This window comes from Trichechus manatus, unplaced genomic scaffold (genome assembly GCF_000243295.1).
Source record: "Trichechus manatus latirostris isolate Lorelei unplaced genomic scaffold, TriManLat1.0 scaffold00085, whole genome shotgun sequence".
In the NCBI taxonomy this organism is placed as follows: domain Eukaryota; kingdom Metazoa; phylum Chordata; class Mammalia; order Sirenia; family Trichechidae; genus Trichechus; species Trichechus manatus.
This window is the reverse complement of record NW_004444021.1, coordinates 3,819,092-3,831,592: the sequence shown is the minus strand read 5'-3', so window position 1 is coordinate 3,831,592 and position 12,501 is coordinate 3,819,092. Positions and strand designations below refer to the sequence as shown.

The 12,501-nt window shown below is 33.8% G+C and overlaps 1 protein-coding gene across 1 annotated transcript in view; it reads left to right on the top strand.

Moving 5' to 3' along the window:
• The window catches only part of PCLO (piccolo presynaptic cytomatrix protein), a 381,008-nt gene that overhangs the window by 351,049 nt on the left and 17,458 nt on the right, over positions 1-12,501 (top strand). The window contains exon 22 of the mRNA XM_004381474.2: positions 563-636. Coding sequence (XP_004381531.1) covers positions 563-636 — 74 coding nt within the window. The remainder of the gene's footprint in view (positions 1-562; positions 637-12,501) is intronic.

Genomic DNA, 12,501 nt, shown 5'->3' with positions numbered 1-12,501 from the left:
TGGCAGTCTGCTTCCATAAAGATTTATAGCCTTGGAAACCCTATGGGGCAGTTCTACTCTGTCCTATAGGGTCACTATGAGTTGGAATCGACTCGATGGCAGTGGGCTTTGGGCTTGGTTGGTTACAGTATTAATTTGTAAATTAATTGTAAGTTATTTAATTCAAGATTCTCATTCTCAACAAAGAATCTATAAAACCTCATTATCACAAAGCGTAAAGGTATAAAAACCTCCCTCTCACTTCTCCAGTTAAAAATGGAAAACTAAAATAAACCTCCAATTTTGAAATTGCATGATGGTCTGACCTTTGATAAATGAGTCAACAAATAAGATTTATTGAATTTTGAGGTATTATGTTTGGATTACATAGGAATGATAACAAGTTCCCATTTTAAAATTAACACGCTATAGAGCAATTTGTTAGGTGTATATTTGCCATTCAAATAATTTATTGCAGATCTGAATATATAATGTCATTTTGCTTTTTTGTGAACTTGGCTTACTCATTTGCATTCAGGTGGTCATGCCTGAATACATAACCTTTTATTTTCTTTTAAAACAGAGGAAAGATGGGTCAGAATGGGCAAGAGCCTGTGAAACAGCCAGGAGTAGGAGCAGGACTAACAGATACTGAAGGTAAGTTAAAATCTATAGCTCTGGATTCTGTTTGAATCTGCTTGCTACACTATAAGTATTTGATTTGTTTTTCTTTTAATATAAACGTACATTTCTAAGTACTAATGGCAAAAGCACTAGGTTGTAAGTCATTGTTATCTATTAAATGACAATGGGCTTATAACTTCTTTTAATAATTTTCCAATTTCCTCATTCATATTCAAAATTTAAGTACTTTGGGGGAAACGAAAATATAAAAGAGAAAGAAAGAATTAGAAGAATGGCAGGAAAGAAACTCAGAAGACTTTCTCAAAGAAAAAATAACTTTGTAAAATTTTTTGTTTGTTTATAATACTATTCAAATAGAAATTCAATCTTGAAACTTCATTTAAGTCAATGAACATTCTTAAATATATGAAGCTGAGGATAAAATAAATATGTCAAAATAATCTTATAGATAAATTAATATCCAAATTGATTTCTAAAGTGAAAACCAAATTTGAAATTAAATTTGGTTATACTAAACAAATAGCAAATGTATTACAAAATGCAAAAAAAAAACTTAGCTTCAGCAAACACATAAGATTATCTCTAAGATTCACAAAGACTAGTTTGTCTTTTACAATATCATGATAAAAATCTGGTAAGAGCTTCATGAATTGTACTAATCTCTTAATAATTTTAACTATTCTAAGTACTTTATACTATCTAAACACTTTTCATGTATTTGCTATTTAATTCTTACAATTACCTATGAGGTAAATAATATTATCTTACCGGTTTTACATAAAAGGTAAGTAAAATGCAAACATCACATAAGGATTTGAACTCATGAAAATAAAGTCAAATCCCCTGATATTAAAAAGAATGGTTATGGGCAGAGTATCACAAGGACACTGGATGGAGAAATAAGAGACATGGATTTCAAATTTATATATGTTACATGATCTTTCCTTCTTCTGAAACCTCATCTGACAAATGCTCTGTCTAGGCAATCTTCAAGATTCCTTGTGGACTTAAATGGATATCACATTTTTCCTGGTTTTCCTCAATATTCTCTATTTTCCTTTGGGGTCATTCAAAGGCTATGCTTCCTCTGCCTGTTACCATGTTCCCCAGGGTGCCATCCTCAATCCACCAATTCTTTTACACACCATCTCCCTGGATAATATCATCAACTCTCACTATGTTTTGATAAGCCCCAAATCTACAGCCCAAACTCCCTGGAATTCAGACTTACATAATTGGCATCTTCCAGATATCTGTGCCCAACCAGGAAAATAGAAATCTCTCTGAATATTTAATACAGAAGAAATTTATGGCCAGAAATTGACACTATACTCAAGAGGCTGAGAAACCCAGCTGGGGATAGTGAGGAAGCAGAGGGAAGTTACTGAAGGAAGTCCTTGTAAATTGGAGGCCAACGGGAGCTGAGACGAGGGCAAACCTCTTTTTCTAGAAGCAGGAGACAATGAAGAGGCACAGTAAGTACCAGAAATATATCCTGACACACACAAGGTTGGGAGAAATATCCCAGTTTCTCCTTCCCATTCTCCACTTTCATGCCACTGCTTGAGGAAACCCAGCTGGAAGCCAGCTGACCGAGAAGCCAGGAAAAACATAGCCTAGGGGGACAGCTATTCTGAGAGGAGAGCAAAGGAAAGCTGAAGAATGGATCTGAGGGCACACAGCCTTGGACTAGTGCAATATTTTAACTGGAGATCCCGTACAGACATCGAACTACATTTGCTCTAAACTTAATTCACCCTCTTCCCCATTTTGCCTCTTCCTTCTACACGCTTCTACACCTTCAAAACAACCGTCTATTTATATCATAATCTGCATATATTATCATTGGTTTTTGAATTAAATTGATCTATTTCTATACCTCTCTCCTCCATAAGGTTGTACAGGGCAGAATTACACTTTGTTCCTCTTGGTGTCCCAGCACTTAGCAGAAAGCCTTGCCCACTGGGTTGCTTAAAAACGTTTGTTGAGTGGATGAATAACCAATATGATCATATATTAAAATAATGACCATTGTTTTCATATGATTCTAGAATATAGGTATCTAGAGAAGTAATTTGTGCCTGTTTTTTTTTTTTTTTTTTTTTCCCAAAGGCTTAGCACTTAATTTAACCTTTCTTAGTGGCACAGTGGTTAAGAGCTTGGCTTCTAACCAAATGGTCAGCAGTTTGAATTCATCAGCTGCTCCTTGGAAACCCTATAGAGCAGTTCTACACTGCCTTACAGGATTGCTATAAGTAGGAATCACCCAGTAAGTCTAGCCTTTTTTTTTTGTATTTTGGTTTTTTTGTTGTTGTTGTTTTGAATCCTAAAGTTTACAAATAAAATAATTTTAGTACAAATGTTCACAGCTGTCAGTAAGTAGAAATTGTTCATTCTAATACTGCTTTCTTCTTTCATATCAGCCCCACACAAAACACATACTTGTTCTCCAAGAAGGAACCAATCATTGGCTCTTTTACGTTTTTATTTAAATTTATGAGTCAATGTGTCTATACTTTAGTAAACGGACCTGATAAACAGTTGATCTCAGATTAGTTGTTGAGCAAAGAAGCGGGATGGGAACAGGATGGAATATGCAACGTAATGTGAGTCATTTATACTCATGTGCCCTTTTGGTAGCAATGTTTTGAACAAGTTGTTTTTGACTGAGTTATTACTGACATTTTGACAATGACCAAATTTATAATTTATGTAACTATAGGATATTGGGCATAAATAGTTCCACAAGAGATATATAAGAGATGGCTAATAATATGGGAAAGAAAACTATAGAATATTAAACTTTTAGAGAAAATTTTAAATTAGAAAGACTATATACACAGAGTGTAGGGAGAAAATTTTTAAATTTTACTGGAATTTATTTGTTCTAGTCAAATAAGAAAAAATCAATTTAAAGTGCAATATTTTGTTTTGTGCCCATGAAAATATGAAATCAACTTTGTGTTGTACTTAAGATATATTTGTGATTTATATTTTGTTTGTTTTAATTTGAATGATCTAAAGAATTGCCTTCACTTCCTTTTGTTGTCAGTCAATATAAACAGCCAATTCAATGGGGAGAAACAAAAACAAAACAAAACAAAACAAAAACGAGAGTCAATTCAGTTTGGTTTTAGACAAAACATATAGTTCCTAATTGGATTTTTCCTCTTTTCAATTCTTTCCTAGGGTACCATGAAAAGTGTCTCTTTATAGATAAGCACATTGTTCTTGAAATTTTATCTACTTGCAGTATCCCACTTCATCTTGAGTCTTTCATGTTATTCATTTAAGCAGTTTGTTTTATGAACTTCTTGGTCCATTCTAAGGAAAATTGATCTATGAATATGTGCTGTAGGACAGCATACTATAAATCAAAAGTCTATCATAGATTTTAAGTAATGTCCTTTGTACATTTTGTTCTCAGAAAATTTTTTATCTTATTTTGTCTCTGTAGTGTGCCGAATACATAAACTAATGTTTTATGAGGTTGATAAGTTGTATTGAACATGTTGTTGAGATTTTTTTAATGTTAAATAACCATGACCTTGTTCTACTTATTAAGCAAGTCTATTTATTTTGGCTTCTGATAAGAAAAAATCTATTTTCCACTTCATCATTTTCTGTAATAATTTTTCATCTTTATAGAGGTGACTCATAAATTTTAATCCCAGCATGAGATTAATTCAATGGGTCAGAATTGAGATCAATCAAAGGTTCTGGGGTTCTGACCTAAATTTTAGTAGAATATAGTAATACTCTTCTGGACTATCTCTACCAATGAGTGATTGAATTTCTACAATTTAAATAAATGCACAATGTAAAGTACAAATCAGTACTGTGTTTGGCACATGTTCAACACTCTAAATTGTAGCTATTATTAAATTAGAAATGGGTATAACGCAGAGTCATTTTAGATTTTAATGGAATAAAATTATTCAGATTGTTAAAATATCATACACTTGTTTGGAGAGTTATACGAGACTACTTTTTTTTTAAGATTTGGATCAAATAAATTACGCTCTAATCGTACAGAAAAAAACTCTGACTTCTAATGATATCATCAATTTAGGCTATTTAGCCTTTTCTTATTTTTTTTTATTAGTGAGGTGCATTCAATAGTGTTACTTTTTGTCGCTGGGCACCCATGTATATCACATATAGTAACTGACTTGATTCTATTATTCTCCTAAGCTAGGTATTGACAAACTTTAGCAAGCATTAGAAACACGACTCTCTGTGAGGTTTAATTTGCTTGGCTCTGTATACTTAAAGAACAAATCATCCTAATAAATCACTTATTTTCTTAACTGTCTTTGGAAGCCTGAATTTAATCAATCAGTTTATTATCAATGGGCCAAGACAATTAAACCTCCATTATTATAGAAATGTGGGAGAATATTTGAGTGTGTAAAAGCACATCACTATTTATGTTAACCTAAGGAGGTTGGGGGACAGGGGCAGAAAGCAAGATTTGATTTAGTCAAACTCACATAAACACCAAATATTATTTTAAGCAAAATTGTACTATAACTCTATTGCAAGATGAGGAACAGTAAACCTTCATCTACCAAAATAAAAAATTCAATAAATTGTAACAGCAATACAAAGTTATTTTGAGAAACATGAATATAAAGAACCAAAGAAACAGATAAGATAGTTGACAGTGATTTTTCTTGGCAATGTTACTGAGGGTTTGGGGAAAATGAAGGGGTGGGATATGGGAGAATTGGTTTTTGATAAAGAAGTCATAAGATATAAAATCAAAAAACCTTTTGATACATAAGGAAATATGAATTTAGGGATGGTGATCAAATAGTATTAACAAGTAACAACAACAACAGAAATTTGGTATTATTTGCAGTAAATAAATAACTTCTTAGAGTTGTGTGCCGTCAAGTCAATTCTGACTCATGGGGATCCTATATGACGGAGTAAAACTGACACGTAAGGTTTCCAAGGCTGTCATCTTTAAGTGAGCAGATCACCATGTCTTTTCTCCCTCTGAGTCACTGGTGTGTTCCAACCACAGAACTTTTGGTTAGAAGTCAAGTACTTAAACATTGCAGCACCAGGCTCTTCAACTTCCAAGTAGTCTCCTAAATAATTAGGAATATCCAGTGTCTTAAAAGTTAAGCCTTAACTCCTTAGCAGTAGTTATTGCAACTAGATTCTCTCTTCATCTAATGTGTTCATTGAAGACCTGATTGCACCAATATTAGAGGGGGAGCTTTTTCATATTTAAGAAGTCTGACTTTAACTGATGGCAGTAAAATGCAAAATCTCTTTTAAAATGGCTGATGGAATTCAAACTGTTGGGTTACTTTAACACTTTTTTCTTTTAACACTTCCCTCAAAAGTTAAAATAAAATTTATAAAGGCTAAGCATGAAAATAGTTCCAGAATTTTGGTAAACGCCAAAGTCCACTGAAGACAATTCATTTTTCCACCATTTAGATTATTAGTTACACCCTCTTATTGAAATATATTCTTATTTATCTTATCCAAAAAGTCATTTTGGAATTTATACAACTTTATATTTAGAGATAAATTTTCATATTTAAGTTAAAAAAAGAAAAGAAATGGCAAAGGAAAAGACCAGCTCAATTCACAACCAATAACACTTTCCCTAAGGGAACAAATTTTACAGATAAGAAAGTAACTCAGACATGAGATAACATATGCAGAAGAAAGTGCACGCTTCTTGCTTACTTAGTGTTTGACTGCTAGTCTCTAAAACAATGGATATATTCTATTATTTACTTAGCTCCAATAAAAATTGTGGGGAAAAAAGAGCATTCCCCTGTTTAAATCATTTGTTTGAAAATGAATTGCTAGCTACTCAAGTCATTTTTTTACATATGAGTATTGGTCTGCACGAAGCAGTGCAATTTTAGACTGTTATCATCCACAGCAGATGCTTACCTATCCACAAAATAGCGTATCACTGTGACTTCTCTATTTTGCATTACCCTCTGGGGCACAAATAATTGTCACTGGTGTTATGGACTACTGAGTAGCTGTAGTAGGACTTTACCTTACACTTTTTATTATGACATTATCGCTATTGAATAACCATTTTAAAAGCATTACTGAAATATATATATGTTGTTGCGTGCTGTCGAGTCAATTCCGAATCATAGCAACCCTATAGGACAGAGAAGAGCTGCCCCATAGAGTTTCCTACGTTGTAATCTTTATGAGAGCAGATCACCAGATCTTTTCTCATGCAGAGTCACTAGGGAGTTCAAACCACTGACCTTTTGGTTAGCAGCTGAGCAGTTAACCATTGTGCCACAGAGCTCTATGTATATACATATATATAGTCACATATATATGCATTCTAATTAATGGATCACTTTTCTCAAAAATTTCCCGCTTCATAACTATGAGTCAGAATCAACTCGCTGGCATGCAACAACAACAAATATTTTTGAATCAATGTTGAATCAAGAAATTAAGACTCAAAAAGGCTAATGGCTAAACCGAGCCTAGCAATACGATTGTGAAATTATAGTGAATATTTACACAAAAATATTGAGATAGAGTTTTAAATGTTAAGTTTTTTTTTTTTTTTAAATATGCCCTCCACACCCAAACATCTTGAAAAATGATGTTAGTTCCATAAGCTGACGGACAATCTTTTAAGGAGTTTACCACATGAAAACTGAACTCAGGAAAAGGATATTATTTCAATTAAAAACTATACACACCATTTACTTTAAAAATATAATAACTGCATTTATATTGATTGTGCTTCTTTTTTTTTTTTTTGCAAAGCACAGCTGCATCTACAAAAGATGATTAAAGACGAGTCTTTACCAGAAAGAACCATGGGGTCTAGAGGGACAGACAGACATGATAATAAACAATTGCCAAACACTGGAATAGGAGTTACGAGAGAGGTCAATTTACACTGACCGTTAAGGCACTCTGCTTCAGATTGAATTAGGAAATAATTCCTGGAAGGAAAGACGTTTTTTAGATATTTCTCCAAATCCTAGTAATAAATGGTCTGTCTATATGGAGGAGGGCTGATGAACAATCCAGAAAGGGGAGATCTCACATTCAAAGCCTTAGGGACGTAAGAGAACGTGGCATATTGGAAAACCTGCAGACATTCTGTATAGTTGTGGCATAGTTCTGTGCTGCACAGAAAAGTAGGAGATAAGGCTTGAAAGGTAGTCATAGTTCATACAATTTATAAAATACCAGATGTTGTCATTAGAAATTTGGACTCTGTGCTGTAGATAGGAAATAGGAAGCTATAAATGGATTTTAATCAGAAAAATATGGTCAGATGTGTTGCTGTGAAGGATGGATTATAGAGGATCCCATCTGCAGTCATGGGGACCAGTTAGGAAGCAATATAATAGCCCAAGTATGAAACTGTAAGGATCAGAGCACAGCAGCAGGAGAAAACTAAAGTTACAATTAAATAAAATTTAAAAAAAAAGTTACAGTTCTATATTTCATCAGCCTTAAATATTGATATGTGCATTTTAGAAAGTTTTCCAGAACATTAAGGCATTTCTTTAATGAACCAGAAGAGATGGAATTGATCAAAAATACTCCATCTTACTTAAAGATAAGTAAATGCTCCATCTAACTTAAGATAGTTGTTTGAGTTCTTATCTGGTTTTTTTGTCTTTTACATTTCTTTTCATTCACTAATGTTTCACTAATCCAGAGAAATGGGCCTATGGGTTGAAGGTTTTAAGTCAATAAGTAATCCTTTAGTATTCAAGTGTCTGAGTCCATTTCACATTCAAGGATTCTGTTTTGAGTTAAGCAGGGGAATGCTCTGTTTCCTTCTAACTAATCAGTGGGAAGGATAGTTTGAGATGATTTCAGTTACTGCAAGGAGATAAGAAAAACAGGTGAACAGTTTATTTTCAAGACAGATAGCTTTTCTTCATGTGTTTGTTACTTTTGATAGTCTGATAGTTTGGGTTCATTTCCTTTTAGTTAATGATGAATAGGCTGGGTCAAAATTTAGGTCAAGTTGTGAAATTCAATTTGATTTTGAGACTGCTGTGAGATTTCTCAGCCAATTTACAGTTTACTTTTTTATAGTTAGCAGTGAGGTTGTCTGAGTTAAATTAATATGAGCTGTTGCTCATTGGTTTATGGATGTTTTAGAGCTGTGGAATATGATCTATTTTCAGAATGTATTTTTCTTATGACTTTGGAAGCATGCATGGATTAGTGTCTCAGACTGAAGTTTTCCTAGAATTTGATTCAATATTTTAGACTCTTTAATATAACTAGTTTGAAGTGTCTGTTTTCTTAAGTATATTCCTTAATAAAATGTTTAGATATATTTTAAATAAAATGTTCCCACTAACATGTTCTTGAAAATTATTGTGTTATAAATTAAAAGAATAAAATGGAATGGAATTACTGTGGTATTTAATAACTTGCTGTCTTAGTTATCTAGTGCTGCTATAACAGAAATACCACAAGTGGATGGTTTTAACAAAGAGAAGTTTATTTCCTTATAGTAAATTAAGCTAAAAGCCCAAATTCAGGGTGTCAGCTCCAGGGGAAGGCTTTCTCTGTCGGCCTTATTGTCAATGTCCCCCCAGACTAGGAGCTTCTCTGCGTGGGGACCCGGGGTCCAGAGGACGCCCTCTGCTCCTGGTGCTTCTTTTTTGGTGGTATGAGGTCCCCAATTCTCTGCTTGCTTCCCTTTCCTTTTATCTCTTGTAAGGTAAAAGGTGGTGCAGGCCACACCCTAGGGAAACTCCCTTTACATTGGATAAGGGATGTGACCTGGGTGAGGGCGGTGTTATAATCCCACCCTAATCCTCTTTAACATAAAATTACAATCACAAAATGGAGGCCAACCACACAATTCTGGGAATCATGGCCCAGCCAAATTGATATACACATTTTTCGGGGGACATAATTCAAACCATGACACTTGCTTTTAAAAGTTATATCTTTATTTATTAATGAGTGACTAATTATTCTTTTTGCCAAAATATTACCTAGAATTCGATCATTGGAGGCCAACATGTTATCATGGAAATGCATAATTTTATGTTATTTAGATATATTATTAGAAATAATCACTTACTGATTCCAAAATAAAACTTTAAGAAAATTAGAAACTTTAAACATGCACATTGACTAGCAGGGAGATATGTATCAGATTTTAGTTATCTTCTTTTCTTTGCTAGATGATAGCAAACTAGTAAACTCTCCCGCCTATAGTTTCTATCACAGGTTTATTTGCACCATTCTTCCAGTCACTCCTTCATTTCCACAGTTGGCCAACTGCCAAATCCTTGCAGATTTTACCTCTTAAACATTTCTTAAATCTCTTCCCTCTTCTCATCCCAGGTACCACTGCCTGAGTTGAGGTTTTCATTTTATCTCATTCAGAGAACTTCCTAGTCTCCTAATGGTTCTCTTAACCTACAGTATCATCACCTTCAATCTATCTTCACCTGTTGTTGTTGTTTTGTCCTGTCAAGTCAATTCTAACTCATAGAGACCTTATAAGACAAAGTAGAACTGCCCTGCAGGGTTTCCCAGGCTGTAATCTTTATGGGAGCAGATGGCCAGGTCTTTTCTCCCACAGAGCCTCTGATGGGTTGGAACCTCCAACCTTTTGGTTCATAGCCAAGCACTTTTACATAGCCACTCTCTAATCTGACTTTGACAGACTTTAGCATAAAAAATTTCAATGGACCCCTGTCAGTCCCATAACTACAGCTGGGTTTTAACACAACACGCTCTGCTTCCTACTCCTCCATTTTATCTCCCGACACCTCCTTTTCCCCACTTTACATTCTGGTTATTCTGGTTATATCAAACTTGCTTGTACTTTTCCATGCAGGCTCTGCAGTTTTCCCTCTTCCTACATTTGCTCAGGTTGTTTTCTTTGTTTAAAGTGATCATCCTTCCCAAACCTTTTAATCCTGGAAAATATCTATTCATCCTTTGAGGCCCAGTTGTCAGCTTACCTCTTTCAAAAAGCTAATTATGAGGCCCACCCCACCTGACCGTGGCAGGGAAGTTTTCTGTTTATTCCTTCAGTGCCTCCATCATTATACCAACCACTTTGCACTGTAATGATCTGTTTAAGCTCTATCTCCTCTGACAGACTATGAGCTGAAATGACCCAGAGATCGAGAAATAAGGGTTAGAGAGATGCATGGAAGGATTTCTTAGTTCGTATCCTCGAAGTCTTTGTTATTTGGTCCATGGAATACTATGAATCTAAATGGATAGTCAGGGCTGTTGCAAAAACGAAAACAAAAGAAAATCTTTGCAAAGAAGTTAGAAAATTCCCTACTGAATATAAAAGGAAAGGGAAAATGTAAACAGTAGAGTTTTTAAAACAGGTAAATAATAACAAGTGTGATAACTTCTTATAATATGAAAACTTTAAAAGTTCTGCTTGATAAGAGGAAAAAACAGTGGGCTGTGATAAATTTCTGAAATGAGTTTTGATATTTTTATAATATTTTATATTAATGTGAAAAATTTCCAAAGTTTGTCAGAAATCAATGGATAATTCATTTAGTGTATCATTTCCAAATGTGACATGAGGACTATTTGTAGAAATTCAGCATTCTACTCTCTTCTTTTCAACTATTGGCTAAGCATATATTTCGACAACAGATTTATAAGCTTGGATGCACTGCATAATCAATCCTCTAAAACTGATATAGCCAGCCCCTATGTTTAAAAATAAATGAATAATAATAAAATAAATTATTAGTCATTTGCATATTATAACCAAGCAGTTATGTATGGAAGATGGTTTTTCTTGGAAGAGGGAGGAAATGTAATTACATACACTAGTGAAAATGGAGAGTCCTTTCTATTAAAACAAGATTATAAATCAGAATATAACAAAGAAGTCTAATTAAATTATGGAAAATGTTCAGGAGTATGATCTCCATCTTACCTGAAAAAAGAGATTTTTTATAAATCAATCTGGGTGATTTCAGTTTTAAAAAAATCTATCAAGTCTTTGCTTTTATTTCTTTTCAAAAGTATTGCTTATGATTTATTTCTTTTTTGAATAATTACAAATGTTTTGATCATTTAAAAATGGACCACTGTCTTTCTAAGAAAACTCATTAATGTCAAGCCACTATTGATGAAATACTTCAATTTGAGTCAATATTCAAGGACTGTTTTACTATGAGCTAAGATTATATCCCAATCTTTGCAAAACCAAATAGTATACTCTCTAAATACTACAGCCAATCCAAATAGTATGATTCATTCATTTCCTATCATTTCAAGCTTGATTAACAGTGAAACTAAAGAAAATCTGATTTACTAACTTCAAGGATAATCATTTCAATCATTTTTGTAGTAATGAAGCCAGGAATTTTAAAACCAACTAGTTCATTAAGACTCTGTCACATCTATCTGTATCATTTGAGGAAAATGCCTGACATACGTGGACTTAAAAGAGTAACAATATCACCCATAACTACGTATTCACAGTATCACTACATAAACTGAGTATAGAGAAAATACATAGGACACTTTTATTTTGGTGTTCAAGCCCTTGGGGAGATGAAAGCTATTTTTTATTAGAATAGGGCATTGGGAGCAGGTGGATCTTAACGTCAGTCAACCACCAAGACTCTGGAATTTTGTAGCAAGTTTTCAAAGATGGTGAAGAGCAGTAGCAATTAGGCCACAGAATAAACATTCTATTTTTGGTTCTTTTTAAATGAGGTACTAAATTCTCTACCTAATAATTTCAACTTTAAAGACAATTGTGTTTTGCATTTATCAAGATCTTGAATGTCTCATTTACTCGGAGGCCTGAGGATAGAATAAACAAGTTGGATGTGCACAGCCCAACTCCAGGAGGCACTGCCCGCAGAGACCAGTTTGTAA